The sequence below is a fragment of the Alligator sinensis genome, unplaced genomic scaffold (genome assembly GCF_000455745.1).
Source record: "Alligator sinensis unplaced genomic scaffold, ASM45574v1 scaffold59_1, whole genome shotgun sequence".
NCBI classification, from domain to species: domain Eukaryota; kingdom Metazoa; phylum Chordata; order Crocodylia; family Alligatoridae; genus Alligator; species Alligator sinensis.
Window position 1 is genome coordinate 3,191,046 of NW_005841878.1, and position 26,594 is coordinate 3,217,639.

At 42.3% G+C, this 26,594-nt stretch overlaps 1 protein-coding gene across 37 annotated transcripts in view; it reads right to left on the bottom strand.

Annotated features, from left to right (window-relative positions):
- The window catches only part of ENOX1 (ecto-NOX disulfide-thiol exchanger 1), a 542,128-nt gene that overhangs the window by 194,823 nt on the left and 320,711 nt on the right, over nt 1–26,594 (bottom strand). For all 37 annotated transcript variants that reach the window (XR_003092514.1, XR_003092515.1, XR_003092516.1 and 34 more), the window contains 2 exons: nt 24,025–24,157; nt 22,695–22,832 (listed from right to left, as the gene is read on the bottom strand). Coding sequence is in view for 34 of the 37 variants with exons in the window: in XM_025196209.1 (XP_025051994.1) it covers nt 22,695–22,832; nt 24,025–24,034 (148 nt within the window). In the remaining 3 variants the exon portion in view is untranslated. The remainder of the gene's footprint in view (nt 1–22,694; nt 22,833–24,024; nt 24,158–26,594) is intronic.

Sequence of the window (26,594 nt, forward strand, 5' to 3'; positions counted from 1 at the left end):
GAACATTATTAAGTATGGCCAAGGCTGCCATAACCCAAAAAAATCAGAATCAATATCATTATGGATTACAACCAAGATGTAGCCCACCCAGGAATAAAAACACAGTGGCTTGAGTAATATAAACACCTCCTCACTTTAGCTGCCACTTTAAACAGCTGACTTTATTCCTCTGAAATTCTTTCCCTGAGGTTGGTTAAAATTGGTAAATGGAATATGAAAAGCAGAGCTACTAAACTGGTAGCATAGGAAATCTAAATCACAGAACAATACTGTTTGAAAGCCAAATAAAACTGAACACTATTTTGTGATTTAAAAAGAGGAGGAGAGAGGGAAAAATAACTTTTATACATTTAGATAAACATGCTCACCTAAGGAAAAAGTCATCAGATACTCATTAAATAGGCATCAGAGACTCGTTAAAACAACAAAACAAACACACACCCCTACATAGGCCTCAGTGAAGTATGGTTAATACAACCATTGATCAGTGCATATACAAGTCATATAGAGGCCCTAGTAATAGCACATAATTAAGTAGGCCTGAGATCAGCACTACGCACCTCATACGTGGCTTAAGAAGCAGAGTTGGTTCATAGATTCCTCAGAAGCTAAACAGATGGAAAACAATGAACAAAACATCCAAGCGGGATCAGAGTGACCTAGTAAACAGGTCCCCCAATCTGGTAAAAAGGTCACACAATTTCATAAGAACTGGATGTGAATGATGTCACCTAATGCTGTGCTAGTGATTTAGGACACATATGTTGTAACATGAAGTTGTTTTGATTCATGTATAAAAAAGGGCCTGGGAACCCTGGGAACACTTTGTACTGAGCTGGGGCTATAGTTTCATAGTTTCATAGTTTTAGGGTCGGAAGGGACCTAATAGATCTTCTAGCCCGACCCCCCGCCAGGGCGGGAGAACAACAAAAGAACCCTAAACAAAAAACGGGACTCAAATGAGTCCAGCCAGGTAAGTATCCAGCCTCTTCTTAAAGATCCCCAGGGTAGGGGCCAGCACCACCTCCCTTGGAAGTTGGTTCCAGCTCCTAGCCGCCCTGACTGTGAAGTAGTTTTTTCGGATGTCCAATCTGTACCTCCTCTCCATCAACTTGTGCCCATTACTCCTTGTTATGCCAGCGGGGGCTAGGGGAAACAGCATCTCCCCCAAACCCTTCTGGTTCCCCCTAGTGAGTTTATAAATGTTTCAAGCTGGTACCATGTACACAAATAACCCAGCTGAATGGTCACAGATGCTGGTATTTTGGCTTGTTTGTAGACAATAAAACCTGGCTGAGCTGTTTGTATTCAGAACCAAAAACTGCAGTCAGTCTCTTGAGTATAACAACAAATTGTTAGATGTAGTAGCACAATTGTGTGATGGTATCCTTACAGTACACCCACAGACCATCCAAACTGAGGGAGGCTCACTCACACAACTAGTAATACTCAACTCGTGATGGTACTTGACATGTTTACAACCTACTTCAAGGTTCCCTTTGAATGAACACTACTAACATGTCTTAGAGAACTATATTCCCAAATACATATTACCAAGTAAATTCTGTATTCAGTTCCATCAGTACAACTCCCCAGGATTTCATCAGTGTAACTGAGAACAAGATTTGTCCCATCCTGTACTTGAGCAAGGAGAGTATATTGGCACACAAAAAAATGTGAGTGCCATAGTAAGAAAAACATTCACCTTGCTATTGAATGACAAGCAAAGAAAAAGCATGTTTGAATGATACTCTAGCCTTGATCCTCTCAGCAGGAGACAGTGAGGCATTTGGACAAACTTCAACCACAGGTTAACATAATTTATACATGTGAGGAATGGAAAATGCTCAATGAATGCTCTAAGCTCCTCAGTCACCACCAGGTACATTTTTAAAGATTAACTTGCTCAAGAGACATAAAAAAGTCAATTTGTACTTTAAATTCCATACACCTGTCCACAAAACTTTGTTAGAGTGAAAAAAAGGTTTTACAGTTGCACCAGTGTTATAAGGAAAGAAAGTAACCAAAACAAAAAGGAAACTGTTGAAGTTCATGTGATTGAGGTGTTAAGGTGGCACTTCCCTCAAAAGCCTGAGAATCAAACTCAGACTAGCAGCAGAAACTTAGCTCTGTCACAAATGATTTGCAACACTATAGTATTTTTCTCAGATTGAGAAAAATTGCACAAGGTTAATTTTTGCTTTTATTTGATCATTATTAATGTACAGTGCTTTTTCTTATAAGTATGAACAAATATTAACTAATAACCTTTATTTATAATCTTTAAAAGATCCATTTGCATCTGGTCAGTCGCTTAGCATCTTCTCTGTATTTGGTTTGTGCAAGTTCCAAAAGTGGTAATCATATATTATAAAATTTCCTTGGGCCTGTCTTTCATATTTTCTAGCAAAGGGACTTCCCAGCTCTCATTTTTACAGTTCATCTCAAGTAAATCCAAGAGCTTAGTTGAACATATTTAAATGAAAGAGCCACTTAAAAGAATGATGATGAAATTGTTGTCTTGATAGTAGGCCAATTGTCCAACTCCTGTGTATGAACATAGTCCAATTTTTAGTGCCATTACTAGAGAAATGGCATAATTATCCATTTCAATCTTCATGTGAGAGTTATCACTGCATTTATGTATGCAAGTCTTTCATTCTTCTTGTATTATTAATGATGTAAAAGACCTTAAGAATCAATATAATTTCCTGTAATTTGCTGATTACCAAAATGCAAAGTTTCAACATCTGAACACCCAACTCCCAAAAAAGGAGCAGGGCATGTGTGCTTTGAATTTAAAAGCTGGTTTTCCTCATGCATTGAGTAATAGATAGAATAGATAAACCAGACACGTGGATTTATGCATGGAAAGTGAATCTATTCTGGAGTGCATTTTGTTCTATATTGCAGCTGCTCTGCAAGAAGCCAAACTCCTACTGCTGAGTTACACACTTTACTGGTACTTCTTGATGCCCGTTCAGAGTAACAGGTGATTATTTTTCCCTCCCTAATACCAGATTAAAGTGTTGGCTTTTGTTGCGAGGCAGACTGAAGACTGTGGTGAACAGTTAAGAAAAACAGAACAGCACGTGGTGCAAGTGTGACCTCATAACTTGGATCCCCTTCATTTCTAACTTTAGCTAAACACTCTAAACATTGATATGTGTCCCATCACCTTCATTTCAACAAACTGTTGTATGGGGAGATGGCAAGGGAATTTCCTCCCTTTGTTAAAAAAAAAACCTTAAGCCCTGCCTGACAGAAATGTTTGTCCCTGCAGATTCCACTGGGTCTGCAAGATGGAAACACAGATCTAGCAGGATAGTGACGGGGAACCAGGAATGGGTAAAAATGACAATAAAATTCCCAAAGCTTTGGTTCCTCCTCAGATGGCTTCTGAAGTACATTGCTGCCTACAACAGATCATGCCCATGAACCACCTGATCTTGAAGCATGGGAGGGGGAGGGAGAACCATGCCCTTCCTTCTGTCTGATTATTTCAAAATAACACAGATTACCACCTTGGTCTTCAGATGTTACGGACACCTGATCTATACCCTGTGCAAGTCTTAGGAGGGCACCGCTGGTAGCCCCCTGTATGCCCTACTCCCTAAATTTTACAAAGCTCTTCCCCTCAGCCAGTTGGCTACAAATTTTCAGAAAAGTCCAAATTTTCTCAGCCACTTCCAAAGTGTCAGAAACAGAATATTCAGCCGCTGAACAACTTAAATTAGTTTGCCACAGACTAACTAACCATCCTATAAAGGCTCATGGAGAATCAAGCAGGCTTGCTAGTTGCCTTTTAGTGCTTGATGAATGTAGGCCTCAATGCTTGAGGGGAAATGGAAGACCTTCAAAAAAGCCTCCTAGGTGGGCCAGTGGACCTTCTTAAGGTGTGGTAAGAGGCACTCTCCATCAGCAAACCTCAGGAGGGACACTACGCAGGGGATTCTGTTCTTGTTTAAACTTTTCTCCACACTGAAACACCTGTTCCACCTTCTTCTTTTTCCTAACCACTGATTCCTCAGGTTCTTAGGAACAGTGTTCACTTTCAAAGGGCTGTAGGAGTTCAGGTGAGGGGATGGAGGGAGAAAACGAGTTGGCAGTGGCAGCATGTTCTACATTCTCTATGTCTTGATCAACTCTTACACAGGAGACCCAGTGAGTGAAAAACATTTTTGGCCACCAACTACTTCCCGCTGCTTCTATGGCACATTTCTGGAGATTCTGATGAACAATATATCACATAGGAACCAAATTGCCCCAGCAGTTTTCCCAATTCAAAAGTTGACAACTTAAGAAATCTGCTACATTAGAGTCTAGCTCAGGGGCAGGCAATTATTTTGGGTGGAGGGCCACTTAGCAAGTTTTGGCAAGCTGTCGAGGGCTGCATCGGTAACCCTGCCCCTTGACAGGTGCCCCGCCCCTGGTTGCCATCTTGGGACTGGAAGTCCTGCCCCTGACCTCTGACCCTTGCCATCAGAAGTCCCTCGCCCTGCCCCTGGAAGTACTCCTTCATAGAAGAGGGTTTTTGCTATCTTAGAACCAGGAAAAAAACCCCAAATGATGTACTAAAAATCAAATACCCATAATATTATATTTTAATTCAATTAAAAAATATATTTTTGTCCTGATACCTGTGTGTTTGTGTTTTATATGTAGAACTGATTACATAATAGCTCAAAATGTAGTCTTACTTTTGTATAATGTGTGGGGTATGCAGTGGTGCTGGGGGGTATGGGTGGGTGGATGTGGGGTTTGTGGGGAGTTGTGGATGTGTGTACGTGTGTGTGGTATCTGTGGGATGTGCGATTGTGTCTGGAGGAGGGTGTGGCTGTGGGATTTGCAGGAAGAGTTGCAAGGGGGGAGCCAGCTGGGTACTTGCTGCCCCAAGCCTCATGGCCGTGTTTGCGCTCCAGTGGCTCCTGCTGCCGCCAGGAGGCCGGGGGCTGCCAGGGAAGGGCCTGTCAGTCTTGGGGGGCAGTGTGGGGGGCTCCTGGAGCCACTGGGGATGGCATGAGTCAGTGGGGACATGGACCAGGACATAGGAAGCCCAAGGAGGTGGTGCAGAACTTGCATCACGCACCTGAGGCTTGGGGTAGCAAAGGCTTGGCTGCCCCCCTCCACAGGTGGCCCGGGGGTTGCCACCACCCTGGGGGTTTGGCCCAGCCCCCAACCACTCCTCAGGGGCCCAGCGGCCTAACAGGGGGACAGGCAGGGAGACTTGGACAGGCAGGGAGGCTGCGCCAGGAACCAGAGCAGAGCCGCGGCTGCTTTTCTGCTTCAGAAGCTCCTGCAGCTTCCAGGAGGCCAGGGGCCCCAGGAAAGCTCCTGGCTGGCCCTGGGGGCAGTGCGGGGAGCCACCTGAGATCACTGGGGCTGGCACGTGGCCCGGGATGCGAGAAGTCCAGGGATACGGCATGGAAGCTGCATCCTGCGCCTGAGGCTTGGGATGGCAACAGCCTAGCTGCCCCCGCCCACGGGCATCCTCAGCGGGTGCCACCACCCTGGGGGGGAAGGCCTGTGTCCCCCCGCCCTGCAGGGGCCCAGCAGCCTGGCAGCAGCTTGCCCCCCAGCCCGAGGACAGGCGGGAGGCTGTGCCAGGAGCTGGAGTGGAGCCACGGATCCACTTCTGCTCCTGTTGCAGCCTCCCCGCCCATCCTGGGGCCAGGGAGCAAGCTGCTGCTGGGCCTCTGAGGGGTGGGGAGGCCCAAGCCTTCCTCCTGGGGTGGCATCACCCACCGGAGCCTCCCAGGGTGGGGGCAGCTGGGCTGTTGCATCCTCAGGCACGGGACAGAAGTTCCGCACTGCCTCCCCATGCCCGGGCCATGTCCCCGCCAGGTCATGCCACCCCAGCAGCTCCAGGCACCCCCTGTGCTGCCCCCAGTGCTGGACAGGGGGGTTGGGAGCCAGCAACAGCCACACACTGCCCCGGGGCCAGTGGCGGCAGGGCCCAGAGCAGGCTGGCAGGAGCCCGGGGTGCAACTGCCTGGGCTCTATGGAGCTGGGCTGGGCTGCCCTAGTAGGGAGAGAGGGGAGCCACCCTGCTCTGGGTCCTGGCAGCGCTGGATCCCATGCACCCCCTTGCTCCCAGCACCACCCCAGCCCTGTGACCAGATGGAGACCAGCATGCCCCCTGACTCCCTCTTACCTGAGCTTCCTGCTGCAGCACAGGCGAGAACAGTCTCATAATCCCTCCGGCTGGGGGGGCCCTGCTATTCCAGGGGCCTGTTGTGGCTTCTGTTGGGTCCTACTGCCCCTGGCTCCTGTCAGTTTTGACTGGAGCCAGAGGCAAATCAATATTAATTTTTAAAAAAATTCTAGGGGCCCCGTGGGCTGGACAAAATGACCTCATGGGCCGCATCTGGCCCGCAGGCTGTATTTTGCCCACCCCTGGTCTAGCTGCTAGCAAGTCAGATTTTCATCTCTCCTACAGCAGCAAATGGATAGAAGAAAAGCTAGAGGAGTTTTGAATTCTGGACACTTTCCTGGTTAGTTATAATTCAAAAACTCCTTCTCTAATTCACTTCTAGATCTGTGAAAGTTCCACCTCACTTCCCAGTCTCCCCTGCTAATTTTGAGGTAGTTATTATATTTCTTTCCTTTGCATACAAAAATGCATTTACACTGGAAGACAGTGTAAGCTTTGGGTAAATGTGATATCTTTTATTTGATCAACTAAATAGTTGGAAAAATTGTTCTTTGCAAGCTTTTGGTCACAAATACCCTTCTTCAGGTATAGGGAGAGTCTGCTTGGGTTTGCGGCTAGAGACAGACATTACACATAAACTGATTTAAATGATCAGAAACTGGTTTAAACCTGTAACAGAACAGATGTTCAGTGCACATAAACCAGTTTGAAAATGGCTGAAAACAATTTGAGATAAACTTGGCTGAATGTAGCATCAGACTTAACTGATTTGGCTCTAACCGGTTTATGCAGTGTCTGTCCCAAACCCCTTCCTGATTTAACTTAAACCAGAGTCCCCCAGGATCCCAGATGCTTTGCAGCTGTGGGCAGTGCTCTCTGCTCCAGAGAGCAGGGCTGTCCCCTCCCCTCTCTCCCTGCCTGGAGCTCTGGCAAAGATGGCAGGCACAGCAGCATCTGCCAGACGCCCCCCTCCCCTCTCCCACACCCACCATAGGCAGCATTTGGTATGCTAGCTAATGCTGAGAGGTCTCTGTGTAAGGCAGACAGAACATAGGCAGAGAGAACAATACCCGCTTACGGCTTTTTGGAACTAATCAACAAGTAGCTGGTAATGTCCCTCCATCCCTTCCTTGGAAAAAATTGCTTAAGAAGATGTTGAACTAATGAGAGAGGCTTTTGTTTTCTTCATGGGCTGATATACACTGAATTAGGGGTGTTAGACACTGTGTTATCAACTCCCTGCTGGGCTATCAAGAACAATGGGCCAGGCGGGACACCCCTCCCTAATCAGAGCATCCTGTTGGGGCCTGGCCATGCCCTCCCCCACTCCGCTCAGCATTTTGGAAGGGAAGGGAGGGCTGTTCTAGTGCCCCCCAGCTTTTAGCGTGAGCCACTGCAGGTACATGCCTGCATTTCTTCAGTCCAGAAGGGATGTCTTTGCGGTTACAAACCAGCTCAGCCTATCCAGGTTAGACTAACCTGCAAAGATTGAATCAATTCAGGCTCAGGCTTTTTGAATGTCTGTCTCTAGCCTGTGTCACACAAACATCAGCACATAAACAACAGCATACTCTCCCTGTGCCTGATGAAGGGTGTTTGTGCCCAAAAGCTTGCAAAGAACAATTTTTCCAACTATTTAGTTGGTCTAATAAAAGATATTACATTTACCTGAAGAACCTTGTCTGCTAATGTCCCTAGGCCAAAACAGCTATAACCAACACCCCTTTACTCTGGAAGCTCAGTTATGACTTTATGGATCAGTGCCAACTATGCCAAAATTAATTTAATTCCAGAGAAATAGTTCTTAGCCCTAACTGGATATTTGGGAAACTTCATAAAACAAAAAGAATGTTTGGCCTTGAATTCAACTTCTTTGGAAAACATACTGAAAAGAGATCAGAGAAACAATTTGGAATGATCGGTTTAATTTAGGCAGGTCACGTTATAAAATAGTGGTGATATCTCCCCCACCTATTCCACATACACATTCAAGTGAGTGCATATACCTATGATACCAAGGGTAAAATGATCAAACATGCCTAAGCCTTAATTTAGGAGTTAAACTGACTGCAAGGCACAAGATGGGAAAAAAGGGTTTTAGAGGTATAGAAGAAGGAACCAACAAAAGTCAAATTTGATTAAAGCTGAACAAGGAGGATTGAAAGGATGATAGGGAAGGGATGTGAAGTCAAGCTTAACTATTCTGTTGAAATTCTTTTTGAAGACAATATGGTTGAAAATGACAAGGGAAGTAATTGTGGAAGCAGAACATTTGTTTAGGTTTCCAAAAGCATTTGCAAGTTTTCACAGTACAGATTAATGACTAAGAGTCATAGAAGAGGAAGTAGAGAGTACTGGGCATGAAACTAGCTCAAACAGTGACTCTACTCTGCAAAAGTGACTGTTAAAATGGTTCCTTCTTACTCATGATATCTATTCCCTGTGGGCCCAATTCTGAAAGAAATTCATAGGCCTGAACTGAGAGCACTGCATTAACAGAAAGAATACACTGACTGCACCAGCTCTTAGGAGTGTACAGAATTCATTTCCTAGCAGAGTGCATGCATGTGTGCATGACTAATAGAGGACCTGGCCATGATCCTGCCTCTTCTCTACTCCGTTTAGGGTGACTGGAGCTTTTGCTCAAAGTAGTACATGGATTTCAGCTGGGCTGAGCCCTGGGAAGAAAGAAGGCAGGGATATCGGGCAAGAGCAGATTTGAAAGGTTTTTGTGCAAGAGCCAGCCCTCATCTGGCTTATGCGTTCACAGCCACTTCTGTTTATTTTAGTCACAAACATAAAAGTTTTTACAATGTTTTATTCCCATTGGCTCTGCAGAGGTAATATACTTGAGAGAAGTAAAACTGGGTTCTATTCAGGTTCATGTGTCGCCAGCAGAATTGCAGAATCAAAATCTCCTTTTATTTACACCTCTGGAACCCCAGGGGAGACAATGAGGTTTCCAAAAACAAAATATAATTACTTGCTTTTTGCTGATGAAGAAAACAGATGGACAGAATACAAGTTACCCTTTAGCTCCCAAGATAAGTTTGCTGTACTTGTAACCTGAAACCATTTTACATGGAGTCATTGGACCACAATAAACATTGAGCCTCTGGCATTATTTTCAGAACAGAATTACATTTTAACAGCAGTTTTGTCATTTTCCAATTGTAAATATATTATGAGTGAAGTAGAGTACTCCAGAAGACTTCTTGTGCTTTTAATTTACTGCATACAAATGTGGATGCATCATAAAACAAGAACTCAAAGGTTACAGCTGAAACAAAAATGAGAATCTCAGCAAATAATAAGAAGCAATGTGATCAGGCTCCAAGACATTTGAATCACTTAGGGGACTGGACCTGCAGAAGTCCAATGCAATTCAATGTAAAAAAATGTAAAGCAATTTACCTCATAGCAAGGAACCAACCGATGGAGCATCTGTTAAATCTAACAATCTTGCAGACTTCTAATAAGGAAAAGGATTTAGGAAACAGTGAAAAAATAAGGCAGTAACTCACTGTGAGCAGATCTAAGAAAAGAGGACCAGTGTAATAAACTAACAGTAGGACAGAATATAAAATTAAGTGAGTCTCATACAATGTCTCTGTATGAGACTCTTAGAACAGCGTAATGCTTTTTTTGTTGCTATTCCCTGTAGCTGCAAGGTGCTAATTCTCCTTAGGAAATATATGCTGACTGGAAAGTAAGATTGTATTCAAACCTTCCCCGTTGCTCCGTTGATCGGAAACTCGAGATCAGGGGAATGAAGTGGCAGTAAGCACTGAAGAAAGAACACAACTGTTATTTAGTAGTTAAAGGAGTTACAGTAAAAAGCCCTCTACTGAGAATTTCCAACTTCAATCCCCTAGATGCACACTTCAAAGGACAGCAAGCTCAAATGTCCCAGCTGAGCTCAACTGCTGCTGAGGTAACACATGAGAAAAGAGGCAGTCTCAAAGGTACACTGTGTGGGTATTACTTTGTTTCCTTGCACTGCACCTTCACGTTTCCAAAGTATGTATCTGTATGTAGCATTGCCTGTCATGGTGTGAAGCATCACTGATGCAATTCGTTACACAAAAAAATGCATTGACCTTTCATGGAGATTCATATTCTTAGGGTTAGTCCTGCCAACTAGCTCACATGAGTTGTCTTTTGTACAACTCGGTATTTGACTAATATCTGGCCATTTGACTGGTCAGATTAAGTTCAGTCAATTGGCCAGATATTGGTCAAAAATTGAAAAAAAAAAAAAATGGCCAATAGGTTCAAACAATATGCAGAAGAAAGCACAAATTTTCCATTAAGAAATGTGTCCAAAACAATAAAAAAATCATAATTCTGTCAAGAAAACTACAAAAAAGTAGGGTTTGGGTTTTTTTTGTAAAATTGCTATAGTCAGACTTGCCAGCCCTAGTCTTTTGTCATGTGAGCAGTCCCATTGGCTCCACTAGGACTGGTCATGTCATAAGTACTGGTCAAGAATCTTCTGCATGCTTAGGCTGTTCTGTTTTGCCCTAATTCTAAAATAAATTCCAATTTGATTTTAAAAAACCATGAAATATGTATATCTTTTATTTATTAAAAATATAACCTGTGCATTCTAAGATGTATTTTGATTCAAAACTCAACACAAATACCTGGAACTATAGCCAGAAATGCTTTTAGTCTTGAGACTGAAAGTCTTTAGTTTGGGGAGTTGATAAATCAGTGGTGACATGCCTGAACTAGCTAAGGTTTATTATAAAATTAAGCTTTATTATCTGCTTGAGGTAATTAGACAGAATGGAATGAAGGGACATAGAGTTAAAAGGCAACATATGTAGGTAAAGCTGAAGTAGGTATTTTATTTTACACGGGGTACTGAGTAACGAGAATGAACTTTCAGTCAAGACTGTTTCATACACCGAGTTCTGGCTAATAGCATGAAAGGACCCTGCTCTAATTAAAATCAGCTATTCCAAGAGCTGTTCCAGCTGCAGCTTCCATTCCTAGCCATCTGCACACAACACTGATTTTCCAGGTGCATCCTTTAAGCTATTTGCTCCTGCAACCCATGATGTTCCCTTCAGGTTCTAGGTAGGCTCCTAAAAAGAGAAGTCTTTTTAGTTCAGTTAAGGGAAAAGTGGACAACTGCCTGGAACTTAGTCCATTAAAGAGTAGTAGTTAGTTTTTTATGTAGAAATAGGCATTATGGGCCACACTGAAAGGGGCATCTCAGTCGCTTTCAGAATCTGGCCCTGGGTATTAGGAATAATTTCAAACTGGCCATGCTTCTCTCTCCTGACCTCCTCATTTGGGAGTTTATTGTTTTTGTGATATTTGTTGTTTTCTTTTTACTGTTTCCCTCTTTGGAATAAGAAGCTTTAAAGTATTTTATATAAAAATGTTAAAGGTTAAAAAATAAGGCTTGAAATAGCATAAGTGTCAAATTTGTCCCAGACAAGAAGGTCCTGTGGACCACATTTATGTAAAGGCTCAATCCTGCAAATGCAAAATTTATGCCTAAAACTCTAGCCCTATAAAATCTGAAAAGGATAAACAAAATTGATAAATACATCTCTAATGACAAAAAATCTAAATATTAGGAAATGTATAGTGAACAGGGGAGCTGGCCATAATTATTTCATACTTTATTCTCTGGTGAAATAGGTTATAAAGAAGGAATATATTATCAATGCGACATGAAGCATGCCTATCATCACCTCACCTTCTCTATGATGTCAAAATCTTAATCCCAATCTTTGTTCTGTAAATTATGCCCATCTTGATTACTCATTAAAAAGTTTTCCAACAGGCACGGTTGTGCTTTCTCCCAGGCTGCAAGGAGCTCCTTCTAAATACCTGCAAAGCATCTTTTTTTCTCTCTTATTGCCCTCCATCAAATCCCTCCTTAAAACTATTCCATTCCTTAACACCTACAAAACAGAACAGAAAATACTTATGCAGCTTTTCTACTTAACTGCTGCTCTCCACAACAACTTGTATTGTCTCATTCTTTCCTTGTGTCCCCTCACCTTTTTTATCTCCTTGCCTACTGTCTTGAACTTAGATTGTTAGTACTTGGCCAAGGTCTGAGAGCCACTCCAGACATGCAGGTAAAGGCATGATGGGATCTGATACACAATTGCACTTCCTGCCATGCCATACATGCATGGCAGAAGATGTGATTGTGGGATTGCTCATCAGACCCCATCACACCTTATTGCCAGTGCAGGGGGAGCCCGGAATTGTGATTGTGTGGTGAGTAGCAAGCTTCATGGCTGGGAGTCCCTTTAGCTGATGTGGTTACTAGCTGTGGGGGTGCTCCTGCAATTCTGAGCCCCGTCAACTGACCCTGTCTCCCAGCTGCGGGGGCGTTTGGTGCATCCCCATGGATGGGAGCCCAGGCCAGCTACAGGCTCCCATCTGCAGCCATGTGCCCCCATTGCTGGGAGCCAGGATCAGCCATAGGCTCAGCTGATAGGGCTCCTGCTGTTGGAGAGCACATTGTGCCCCATGGCTGGAGGTCCCATCAGCTGACAGGGTTCCCAGCCAGGGGGCACACCCAACCACAAGTTCAATTAATGGCAAGACAGGACCTAGCCATAAAGTTATTACACATTTTTTTTGGAATAATTTTGTGGCTTATTCCTCATTTTACATGTCATGATTGAACGTGTGGCCAGGTTAAAATTTAAGGAGTAATTAAGTCGTTAATCACTCCTTAAGTGTAACGTGTAGCAGGGGCCTGACTCTTACATGTTTGTGCAGTGCCTAGTATAAGGGACTCCTGCCCTTAAAGCACTTTCCTAATACAAATGATACATAATGTGGTGAGGAGAATAGGAAGATTAATTAAAAAGCATTTAGGTTCAAGATGGCTTTTTTTCCAGTAAAATTCCTTATGTTCCTTATCAGTGGAGAACAGTGACTCTGAGTTTGCCTGCCTCATTACTGTACAAGATGTTATATCAAAATTAATGAAACCACAGTAATACTGTAGCTTTTAATATTTTAGAAGAAAATCTAAATACATGGTAGGGAGTATTTCAGTATAATTGATACGCTAAATTTTATTTTTTTCTCCATTAAATCCAATAAAAGCAGTCCTGGTGAATTCATGTTCACTAAAACACTAACTTTATGTACCCTGCTGGTGATGTAGCACATTTACTACCACAAAATCATGGGAACTGGTAAGAAAGTGAGGTAAATCCATTATTTATCTAAAACAAAACCATATTAGCAAAGCATTGACTTAATCAGTACTTTATCTCACCATAAGGAGGCTAGAAAGCTACAGACTTCTTTCCTGTAATTAATCTGTATTCCATTATGAATGTTTGGTATGAAACTCTCACAATCAGCATGCTATCTTATTTTATGCAGTGGTGGTGGTGAAGCTGGTGATTGGTTGGGGCAGGGGTTGTTAGTTTGTTGTTTTTTTAAATTAAGAGTGTAAAAACACAGGATAAAAATTTTAATTGAATGAGACATTTCCCCAAATGAAGCTAAGAATGAAAATATATATATTTATAAATCCTCAAAATAAAATAGATGTTTTTTTCTATATAACTTATTTTTTATTTTAGCAAAAAAAACCCAACTCAGAATTCTTGTGTTGTAAATAATAGCAGACTGGAATTTAAAAAATATTTGTGTGTGGCATCATTAATGTACCTGATACTTTATAATGAGAGAGCTCTACCAAATATTTTCCTTCCCCCAAAAAGAGTTTAAACTGTCTTGACACAAACTAGTAAAAAAACAGCAGAAAAGTATAGGGCAACATAGTTAAAAAATACCCAGTTTGGGGTTTGGGGCTAAATTCGTCCCTTCAGCTGACAAATGTGCTGAGATGCCCTTGCTCGGCCCTCTCATCTTGGTCTTTTGGGCCATTCAGCCCCTATTAACAAAGTTTCAATATCAAACAAACTACAAAGCTCATCTTTGAGTGCTTGACTAATTTTAATCATTATCTTTATCCTTAGCCTCAATTAAGGACTAATATAGAGGACATACTTCACATGACCTAAGAGGTACACTTTACACTGAATAGTGTGTCAAAGGCACTTACTTTCTCAGCCACATTTTCCCTCCCTTTGGACCTCTCTCTCTCTCTCACTTTTTGTATCCTAGCTGTGTTTGTTCTTAGTACTTTAAAGTCTCCTGGTGTGAAGCCTCCTTGAGTAACACTCACATGACAGAAACTGTGATTAACTCGGCAGGTGCTTTTCAGGTCAATGAAAAAACCAACCAGTTACATTAATATGGGGAAATTTCTTTAGTGAGGTTCCCAGTGATTCTACATATTGGGATTATGACAGTACCTCTTCTCTTTCATTCCTAATGCTTTTTCAGTTCCTGACAATGTAAGAATAGTTTTAGTAGTATGGAGGCTTTATATTTCTACACTCCTTTAGGGTACATTTTGTGCCTCTTCCCTTTGATTATCCTCATTGGCTATTTGGGAAATAGACACTGTCAATCCTTGCTCTTCCTCCCCTTTAATAAAACTGAACATTTCCAGAATAATGATTGTAAAGGTGCAGAACTGGAATAGAAACCGAAAACTATACTCATTTATTTTCTATAGTGTTCCTTTGGGGTTTTCTGCTCTGTAGCTTAGCTCATTTAATCATGGTGTCAGTAGACTGCTGTATTCCTTCCCAAATAAAGCTCACTGCAATCAGCAAGATATGAGCAGGAGGGTGCACAGTATTTTAATCAGATGTTTATCCTCTTATAAACATACATCTGGTATGTGTTAAAGTCTGGTTGTGAAACCTGGATGTTCAAACCATCTTTCGTAAAGAAAATTCAATGTTTTAAGTTATGGTGCTACAAAATAATTTGAAACCTCCTATGGATGGACCATGTAGCCAGTGAACAGATTGGATGTTAGTATTAAACAAGGACCTTATGAAAAGAAAAATGCCTTTCACTGAGAATGTTTCACTCATAGCAATGCCTCTTTACAGGTAGTAGAAGACAAAGGTGACAGCAGAACAGCAAATGCAAATAGAAAAAGAAGATCTTGGATGAACTATATAATACTGTGGGCTGAATAAAGGGACTGATCATCTGGAGAGAGACTAGCTGAGGACCATATACAGTGGGCACTGATGATCACAAACTTCAAGTAATGGAGATACCACAAAAGAAAAAGAAGTGAATCCATTGGGATGTGGGATAGCATTCTGGCCAGCTGTGCAGGTCAAGTCACCTCCTCTCAGGGTCTTCAATAGTGCTCACTCTATATTATCCTTCTCTGGGGGAATTGCTAGGCAAGATCATTTTGCCATGTATATTAAATCTTTTTTTCTTTCTCCCCCTGCCCTTCATTCAACTTACAAAAATAGTACAAAATAAAAATAAGGAGTTAATTGCTTCAATAACATGTAAATTAGTAAAACGGTATTACTTGACCTTAGGAAAAATGCTTTGTGGTCCAGAATCAATTTTGTGGTCACGCTTCGGCAACCACATTGTAGAAGAGAGGTGAGGCCTCATGGCCTCTTTGACATGGCAGAAGACTGAGGGAATTTTTTTTAAGTCAGAGCCTAGCTGAGTCCATTTTTCATGTTTGCAAACAGCACTTGAATCTGCTTTTCATTTCTTCCAAAATACATTTATTGGATTAAGTGATCTTTAAGCCCATTGGGGTGTGGAGTGGGCAAACACATTTCCATGCCAGAATGGCAATGGTGATTCATATTATGTAGTAAAATGTTTTATAAAATTTGGAACCTGGAACACCAAGCTGCTTTCCTAGGCTAGGGGCAGACATTACACATAAACTGGTTTAACTGATCAGAAACTGGTTTAAACCTGTAACAGAACAGATGTTCAGTGCACGTAAACCAATTCTGAAAATGGCTGAAACTGATTTCAGATACACTTGGTTGATTATAGTATCAGACTTAGCTGATTTGGGTCAAACTGGTTTATCCAATGTCTGTCCCACATCCCTTCCTGGTTTGAGTTAAATCAGAGTCCTCCAGCATCCCAGCATGCTCTCTATGTTGGGATCTCTGCTCCACAGCAGAGCTGGCCCCGCACCTCTGCTCTCTGGCTGGAGCTCTGACACAGACTACAGGCATCTACCTGGCTTCCCCCTGCTCAAGCAGGGATTCCCTGCTTCCCTCTGCCTTACACAGGCACCTCTCAGAATTAGGTAGCATACCACATGCTGGCTATGGTCTGTGCTGTGGGAGAGTGGAAAAGGCAGACAGGACAGTGTTGGCTTAGGGCTTGTTGGAGCTAATCAACAGGCAGCTGGTACTGTCCCTCCATTCCTTCCTTGGAAAATGTTGTTAAAGAAGAGCTTGAACTAATGAGAAAGGTTGATGTTTTGTTTGATGTTGTGGTAAATGCTAACAACTCCCTGTGTAATTCCCTGCTGTGCAACTCAATGCTGTGTTATCAATAGCGATGGGGGGAGGGGGGGAACCCCATCCTAATCTGAGCATCCTGCCAGGGCCTCGCCATGCCCCACCTTATCTTAGCACTGTAGAAGGGAAGGGAGGGCTGCTCTAGCACCCTCCCCCTGGCTTCTAGCCTGAGCCAGTGCAGGCATGTGCCTGAATTTCTTCAGTCCAGAGGGGATGTTTGTATGCTTACAAACCAATTTAGCCTAGCCAGGTTAGACTAACCTGCAAAGATTGAATCAATTCAGGCTCAGGCTTTTTGAATGTCTGTCCCTAGCCCTAGAGTTCTAGCCCTGGTTCTGTATTCCACCGTTATTCCAACGAACTGGAGAATGTGAGCTAATAAAATTTTGGAATGCATAGTAAACCTTTTGCTTTATGATTCACAGATGAAAAGGACCCCTGGTTATCCCATACATGCTTACTGTACAGCATGAATCTCTGAACACTATCAAAGGCAGGATACCAAAGTAGGTGGTCTGATTCACTATGACAGTTTCTATGTTCCTCTGAAATCTGGTCAGAAATCAAGTGTGGGACTAAAAAGAAAGAGGATAAATCAGAGACTTGCTTTTAGTATCTAATATTTCACAACCTATAGTGCTTCAAACACATGTCTTAAGGCATAATAAACCCAGCCTTTAAATGGCATAAGATATTTCTACACCTTTTGGTACACCAGATGCTAAGTTTCAAAACTGTCAGTGGTCTCTTGATTTACCACTGCTTCTATATCACTGGTCAAAGGCTGACTAAGGAAAAATCAAGACTGGGGACTGCAGTAAATGTCCATTTCCTGGTTTGAGGTTTGTAGTGGGACTGATAGTGGGACTGATGTAGGCATCGATTTTCAGGCAGACAGTTTAACTAACAATACATCATGCAACAGAAGTCTTCAACTATGAATCAAGCTCTCTTCACAAATTTCTGAACTTGTGTTTTTTGCTTGTGCATGCTGTATGTGTAAAAATGAGCTCAAAGAAGTCTAGAAGGCTTGTGACGTTTACACACCTATAGCAATCCTCACTTTTATTTTTATATCAAATCTTTTGCCTACCTGCCATCTTAGATTTACTTAAAAGGAAATGTTTGTTAATCAAAAGTCTAAACCAGGGGTGTCAAACAAATTACCCCCAGAGCTGTTTCATGTGGCCCATTGGGCTATTAGAGGACTACTAGAAGCTGGGGGCATGACTAGAGACAGCATGGCATGCTGCAGAATTTGGAGTTCCTGGGCTCTGCTGGACATGCCCATTGATGGCAGAGGGTGTGAGCAAGGGCTGTGACACAGGCAAACTCACCCTGCCATACTGGACCCCAGTCTGCCAATGCCATTGCCAGATCCAGCTGCCTTTGCAGCCACTGTCCCTGCAGATCCAGCTTGGGAGGAGAACCACTGTCCAGATCCAGCCTGGTGCAGGTTTAATACCACTGGTCTAAGCCTTCAAAATCACTTGTGATAAAAGAATTTCAAAACTACTTCATACTTTACTACATGATGACTCAGGGGAAATACAATCAGAAAGAAAGAAAAGTAAATTGATCATCAGGCAGCCTGTCTTCTTTCAGAAAACAGGGTGATCTGATGCCAAGTGCTGAGACAAAGGCAAACATGAGGACAGTATTCAGCTAAAATGACCCTGCAAAATTCCCACTATAAAATTAAGCTAAAACCCTCTCTGATCTGAGATTATTACCCCCTGTCCCAATATCCCTGTAAATACAACAAACAGTAAAAAAAAAAAAAAAAGAAAGAAAGAAATATTGAAGGACGTATTTCCCCAGAAAGTATTTCTCAAAGTCTCAAAGCACGGAAAATACTAATTTTAATGCTTGGATAATTCAAAAGCTGTTTAGCAGATTTCTCGAAACTTTCCAGAATTTTTTTACTTCTGGGCTCAAACTAGACATGAGAAATTTCGCCCCAAAAGGTAATTAATTTTTTTTTTTAAGTACATAACTTATTGGAAAGATGAGGTTTAAAATGAAAAGGCCTATTTAACCATTAGTAAGCCACATCAAACTTGAATAATTTAACTAAAATTAGTTATTAAACTATAGTTCATTGCATAAATTGTACACAAATAATGTCTGAATGGATACATTCACTCATGTGTAGTGCAGTTGCCAAATATTATCGAGGAAGCTTTCTGAGTAACATGACGTAGAAGCAAAGGATATAGGAAACAAGAGACACTATACATTTATTAACAAGAATCCATCTTTACAAATGAAAGGCTTTGACATCTTCCCAGATCAAAAATCCAATTTTACAGCACTAGGAGATAAAGAATTAAATAGAGTATAGATAACATCTAAACTGGTATTAAAAGGTTAGCAGTCCTTAAAATTGATTAGTCACCAAGAACAGACAGCCTACAACCCAGGCTGTTTTAAGAGTATTGGCAAGATATTGCAGAAGCTTGAGCTGTCACTTCTACAAACTTAGTTCAGGAGACAGCCCTGCAGACTGCAAAGTGGTCAGCACACTTCTACCACAGGCCACAAGTTCCGAACTATTGCACTACATTTACATTAATAACAATTGAAGAAATGAGTAAAAAACTGTAAAAACTTTTAGCAGATCAAATGTAGGAACAGCAGAGGGGGAACACTGCTCTGAAGGCAAAATGAAGGGTACAGAAAGCAATATATGAATGCTAAAGAAGTCTACTCTGTTTGTAGGATTAATAAAAACAATAAACAATAGAGTCAGGAAGGATTAAAGATTATTTCAACACTTAAGCTAATACAGTGGACATAAATTGTAGTTCAATGCAGGTACAGCAAATGTACTATAATGAAATATGGCTGTAATTCTTTTCATGGTGAATTGTTGCAAAAATCATGGAACTGCCATGGTGAAAACCGTCAAAAACTTATAAATCATAGGGAAAAATGTAAGGGTGAAGTTACATGTTAAGTTACCATACTAAATCTGTTGAATGTTATGTGGTGTTAAAGTTAGAACGTGGTGTGAGCCGCTTCACATTAAGGCTATGTACTGACATCAGGGGTGGTTATATCGATTCCAAATCGCTGCCTGATATCAGGTAAGTTGGGACAGAAGGGCTAGCAGCAGGGTATCTGGGGTCCACCAGGGGATGGGAGGGCATGTGCAACCCATGCGTGGTGTGGAGGGGCAGCCCATGGGTGGGGTAGGGGGTCAGGTGTGACCCACAGGTGGAGTGGGGGAGGCGCAGGCATGACTTATGGATGGGATCAGGGGCAGGCATGATCTGTGGGATGTTGCCAGGGTCTGGAAATGTCTGATAGGATCAGGGTACTTGCAGGAGCTTCAGGGCAGCTTGGGGGAATCACAGGCTATTTTGTGCCCCCCAATGACCCTGGTGAACCTACGCCTCTGTTCATCACCACACTTATCATCCCCCCATACTTGTTCAGCTCCAGCAGTGGTGAACACTGATAAAAGCAGCTTGCAGAAATGAGGGGGAGGCTGACTGATCTGGGGGGGAGGGCTGGGAGGGAAGGGACCAGGGGCCAAAAAACAGCCCAGTGCTGGAGGAAGGGACATGAAAAGTACAGCCCTAGGGCTGAGGCCAGTGACTGGGTTTTCCCAGCCCCGAGGATGCACAGGGAAAGTGTATAAAAGTTCCATGCACTGGTTTGACCTAAATCGAGTAAGTTTTATACTACATCAATCCAATTTTATCTTAAACCAGGTTCCGCACTTTTTAGACCATTTGTATGCATGGAATTTCTGTACAGTTACAGGTTTAGATTGATTTCTGGTCACTGAGACTGGGTCTGTAAGTGTAAGGTCAGCATTGGGACGAGCTAAATTCAAATTGGGTGGCCATTTTGAACCCAATTTAACCTCCCCAAATGTCTGTATTTAGCCTAAGGTTTCAAAAAAGTGTTCTTGTCTACACAACTCTGACTTGCCACTAGAGGGCTGGCGAGCAGGGGCATAGCTAAGACAGACACCTGGGCTCCAGCTCTGCTCTGGGTTGGGGAGGGCTGGGAGGACTGCAGGTTGCTTGTTTGATCTCCATGGAGCAAACTGAAGTTATGCTAACTTGAGCATGGCCCAAAGTTAACCCTTGCCTGAAGTGGCATAAGTTTGAGATGCTTAGAGGACACTTAGCACAAGTTAACAAGCTTTAGCCTGCAGACACTCACATTTTAAGTGCCCTTAGTACAGTCAAAAATAACATGCCACTTCACCCTAAAATGCCAAAGCACGAATTTAGCAGAGGATGTACATGATACAATGTTTTATACAGTGAAAAGCAAAGTGGATGAGAAAAGGGGACTGTTCTATTCCTAAACAGAAATAAGGAGATGTTCCTGTTAAGTCATAAATATTTTTTACTTATTTCACGCTTACTCAATAGTTAAGAAGGCAAACAGAATAACAATCAGGGTGACAGTGAAATCTCTGGCCTCCTCCAACAGGTGAATTATAAAAATTTCTGCCTGTGTAAATATCTTTGCCTTAGTGATGACTGCATATGAGAAGCCAAGAGCAGAATTTGCACAAAAGCTGGAGCCGTGGAAAGAGGGGGCACATGAGTTGATGGGCTAAAGTACAACTGCAGCACTGATTAAAGGAAGCAGAAGAACATGCCTCTGATGTCAAATCAAATCATTTCTAGATTTGAAGATAATTCTGTCAAAGTTTAGTAAAATATATTTAAAGGGTATTTTTATTTTATGTTTGTTTTGGAGGGAAGAATATGTTTGAGGCCCTGTCCTCATCTTGATGGCATTTCTTTATTAGTCTTTCGGTCTGTCTGTTATGCAGTAGCTCTAAATCAACACATCCAATTAATTCAAAATTGCAGGGATTGTTCTAGGTTCCATATAGGCAGAACCCTGAACATCAGAAACATGGAAGAATGCAATTTCCATTGGCTTCAGGGAGAGGAATCTATATGATGCACCCTGTTCCTGCCTATACATTTCACAAGCATTAGTTTAATATGCTGCTCTCTCAAAGGATGTACTGCTCAGACTACCATGTAGCCCTCTGGCTTATTTACAGACCTCAGCACCAATGCAGTAAAAGGAGAAAGTGTCTGCAACAGGATAAGATTGTATACTGGGAATGTTGGATAGCTAATGGTGAGAACAAGGACTGGGAATCCACTCATGATCTGCATGAACTGTACTCCTGATCTGGACCAACTCACTGTCACCCTTCTGCACAAGAACTAATTCTGAGCCAGACTGTCAGCTGCCATACGCTGGCTTAATTCCATTCAGAAGGGAATGCATTTGACCAAATTTAAACTTCACAAGTCCATGATGAGGCAGACCCAGAGCTCTGTTGAATTATGACAGCTGGGAACCTGGCTCACCACATCTACTTCATGGGAGGACTCTGAATCTTATTCAATGCCAACCAGTCCAGCTCCTTGTAAAATCAATTGCAAAACTTATGTAGACTTTAGTGTGAGCAGGTTGAACCCGAAATATTTCTAATGTGCAAAGCATTCTGTGTATTATTGTTGTAAAGATTAAGGGATCCATTTCAGAGCTCTCATAAGCTGTAAATGAAATAAAGTCAAATGATATTAGCCTCTGAAAATTGATTTATGGAAGTATAAAAACAGGAAAAGCATGATGGGAGGGCATCTGTTTTACACTCAGCAAACGGTATCAGTTGACATGGAGAGCAAGAGATTCACATTTTTTTCAGCATCTATTTTTATCTGCACTTTTCTTTTGTCAGCATAACAACAATCTTCCTCCAGTCAGGAGGTTGCAGCCAGTGCCCATGCTATTCCTTGGCATAACCTCAAGAAAAGCTGCTAGAAAAGAATATCAGCCCTTTTTTCTCAAGGACTAAATATATCCCATATGTGACCCTCCCCCCAGGCCTTGACCTAGTACAGAGCCTGGAGATCGATGGTTTAGCACTCTAATTTCCCCAAAGAATTCTGGCTGTTTCACAAGGTTAAAATACAGTATGGATTACGTACATATTATACATGGAGACTAATACATAGCATGCAATATTAATCAGAGAAGCTTTGCTCCTACAGAATTTGTTCTCAGAATATACAAATACATGTCTTCAGAAAGGTTTTCAGATGTTTTAGAAAAGGACATAAAAATCCAGAGATTTGCACAGCAAACCTTTAACAAAATCTTACCCGTCACAAGCTGTTGTCCAGCTAATCCTACTGGAACCATCCCCAGGTTATTCATAGCAGTAGCCCAAGCTGTTGGATCAGTGACTGACATGTTAAGTTGCGTGGTGTCTATAGCAATACTTCCCAAACCATCAGCAGCTGTCAGAAAAGAATCCAAATCTGAGTTTAAAAATCAACATGTTGCAAGGTTTTAAAAAAAGAAAACCTCAATGAAAACAAAAAATGATAAGATTTGTTGTTAGTGTGATTCATGTTACTTAAGCAGATGGAAGGCGAGGATCAGCAATAAATGAAGATATTGTTCTGTTCAATTGGGCTTATCATTTAATTCTATCTAATCAGTAGCAAATACTCTGTGAAAGACCCTGGGGGCCTGGTTACACCTTATGCTATAAGCTGCACAAATGTTAATAGGCTTCGTGTTGTTCGGCTTAGTGGAGCAGTCACACCTTAAGATGCAAAACCATCTTTGACTGTCACTAGAGGCTTGGTGAGCAGGGGCAGAACTAGGAGCTAAGTGCAGAACTGGGTCCCTGCTCCCATTGGGCAAAATGAGCGCCGCAGCCCCGGAGCACCTGGCAGCTGCAATACCTCCTGCTGCTGCCCAAACTGCCTAAAAGAAGGCACCTAAAATTACAGTGTAACAAGGCCCTAAGGATAATGGTGCTCTTTGCTCAACCTCTGGTTTGCAGGCTAGATCAGGCCCGTGGGTCTGGAAATTTGCAGGTGGGGGAACAGTGGGAGCATTAATTTCTGTCCCCCTGCTGCCAAATTTCTGGACCTGCAGGGTGCCCTACAGACAAGATGATGTGACCCTATGCACTAGATGCACCCACCAGTGTGCATTCTCACAGTGGAGCCAGTGCACCACCATATCTGGTATGCAGGGTTGGGCCATGTGCAGGGTCAGGCCAGCACACAGTCAGATCTGGTGTGTAGGGCTGGGCCAGCACATGAGATCACAACTGCAGATTAACCCCCCACATTGATCCTGGCTGGCAGATGAACAACATATATGGGATCTGGCCAGCTCACTAGCCCTGCAGTACTCATTTGGCTATTGGAACCAGATAGGTTGAACACCTCTCCTCAAAGACTTCAAGACAGACAAAGGCAAGACACATTTTTCATTAAATACAGTTTATAACAGAAATCTTAACATTACTTAGGTACTTAGATAAGAAAAGCTCAAATCAATCTCATTTCTCTCAGTGAATTATCATTAAGTACTACCTGAACACAAACATCCATCAAAACTAATGCTTCCCAGGCAAACAATATGAGGTTATTAATGATATTTTTGTGAATATTGCAGAGTGCAAATATTTACCTGCAGCCATTGTTTTATCAATCCTTTTGTTGCTCTTTGACTTCTTCAGCTAAGAATGTGTTCACTAATATATTAGTAACATCTTGAGACTCGATGTCATTGAATGTAGGGTCCACAAACAGTTCATGAAGTGCTGCAAGAGGGGGCAAAAAAGTCATTAAAGGTTTCTTTCAGAGCATTATCTCAAAACAACAGATCACAACTAAAATTTACATGAAGGTCCTGTACACCTACAACTGGATCTCCAGTCCCATTTTAGTTGCACACCATTTCAACAAACCTGCATTCTTGTTGACTGAATTAACAGTGCCATGTATGAACCTATCAGAAGTGTTGCCTCTGGCTGAAAAACCTTCACAAAATAGGTCTTGTCAGTGCCTACACAGCCTCCTCAGTATGCAGGCATCAATTGAACGAATATATTTAAGACTGCATAAGAATGTTTAAAAACTTAAAAATTAATTGATGTAGTGAGTTTTGAGGAAACAGTCTCCTGTTGAATTTATCCCTAGATGAAGGAAAAAATACCAAAGAATGGTTTAAAGAATGAGCACAAACTGGGAAATGAACAGAATTGAAAAGTTATGGATGACACCTTTGTTTTGAACAAAAGTGATATCCTTAGCACACTAGTATGGAAGTTAAGGTGGAGAGTCAGGCTCCATCTGTAATGTCTTTGATGCTGTTAAGTTGCTGTCACAACATGAAGTTTTATGCAAAGGTAGCATCTTTTGTTTGTGAATCTCATGTCTATGTACTGCAGATAAAAAGGATTTGGAAAAAAAAAAGCAGGTAACCCAATATGTAAAAGCTGTCATTGTATGACCCTTACAGTAAAGAAAGCATTTTTGTTGGTTGAGATAAAACACTTATCTCAGGTTATTTTAGGTCTTTTATGAACATTTCTTATGTAACCAATGGCAGTGAGTTCTTTGGAGCCTTTCCAGTCTCATGTTTGCCTGGCAAACCAGTAGCTCGAAGGGCCCAATCCAGCACTCAGTAATGTCACCAAAAAATCGTTAGATATGTTCGCTTTACCTTACTGAAAAAAATCTTTACAAACAAGTTCCTGAGAGGTAAGTTAGGGTCTGAATTTTCAGTTTTAACTCTGTAGTAACTGCCTCTTTGCACACTCTGATCCCACTGAGTTACCCCACAATGAAATAAGATAAGTTGCCTTTCACGGGCATAGGAAAATGTGCACACAGGCAGTTACTGCAGGGTTATCTGATGCACTGTAAGGTCCCTTCCTTGCTTCTTCCCCCCACACCTGCCACCAACTGGCAACTGTCAGCAATGACTGGGTGGGGAAGAGGGAGGGATGGAGTCCCCCTGCCATGTGGCCACCCCCAACTCCCTCTGATGGGGTTTTGGGAAGAGGCAGGACAGGCCTGTGAGACAGGGGGGCTCTATTGCCCTCCCCACCCCAGCTCCAGGCACAACAGCCAAGATGCTCACATGCGGGGGGAGAATGGAGCCCCCTTTCATGTATGCTCCCCCTCAGCTACCTCTGCTGGGGTCTTGTGGGGAGCCAGGCTGGGCCACCACAGTAGACCATTGAACCCAACCCAACCCAGCTACCCCCAAGATTGCAACCTGGGTAGTTGGGGTGGGGGAGCTCCCTTCCCACATCCCTCCTTCCTTCCCCCATTGCAAAGCCCCAAGGGCAGGGCTGGGATGGTGCTCACCAGCACGAGCCCCAGCCCAGCCATGCAAAGCCACATGCGATGTGGGCAGAACTGCCCAAAATTAACCCTCATAGGGAACCCATCTACATAGTTGCTAAGGTACTCTGCTTTAGAGTGCCCCTGTCTGATACTTCTTCAGCAAGGACCCTGGTTTTCTCAGATTTAAAAAAACCCTAATTTTTGGTTTAAAAACAGTAACCCCAAATCTACATTTTTTCTGTGATTTAAATGAAAACCACTAATATATATAATAGTGTTTCATTTAAATCTTGGAAAAATGTGGTTTGGGATTACATTTATTTTTTAAACCAAAAATTGGGAATTTTTTTTAATCCGAGAAAGCCAGGATCCCTGCTCATCAACACGGGTTAAATTTTCATGTGATCAGCCATTTCAGTAACTGCTCTGCAGCTGTGAATGTTTGTTATATTATGGCTGCAGCGTGTTTTCAGGGGCCTCATCACACAAAAAATGTAACTTATGTAAATGCCCTCAGTTAACATGCTTTTGACTGGTTGAATTATTTGGTCCATAAGCTATCTAATACTTAGTACAGTCCACTTCCTCTTCACTTATCATTCAGAAATTATTCCTGATTTCTGCATGTCTCATTCACGAGCATATGTTCAGCCTATTGACAGCTTGCAGACTATTTGTTTTGACTATGTCTTTTACCAAAATGTCTGAAACTTTTCAGATATGTGATTATTTTCATGAATGAACCATGAGTTGTCAAAATTCCTGTGAACAACGAATAAAACAGTGAACCTATGGTTCTGTCATTAATTCACAAGTCAGCCACCTTTTAAGGCTGTGGGCTCTTGTGACCTAGTTCAGCTAGTCCCTCCCCTCCCCACCCTGCTGCCGTTGTTTTTCCCTACA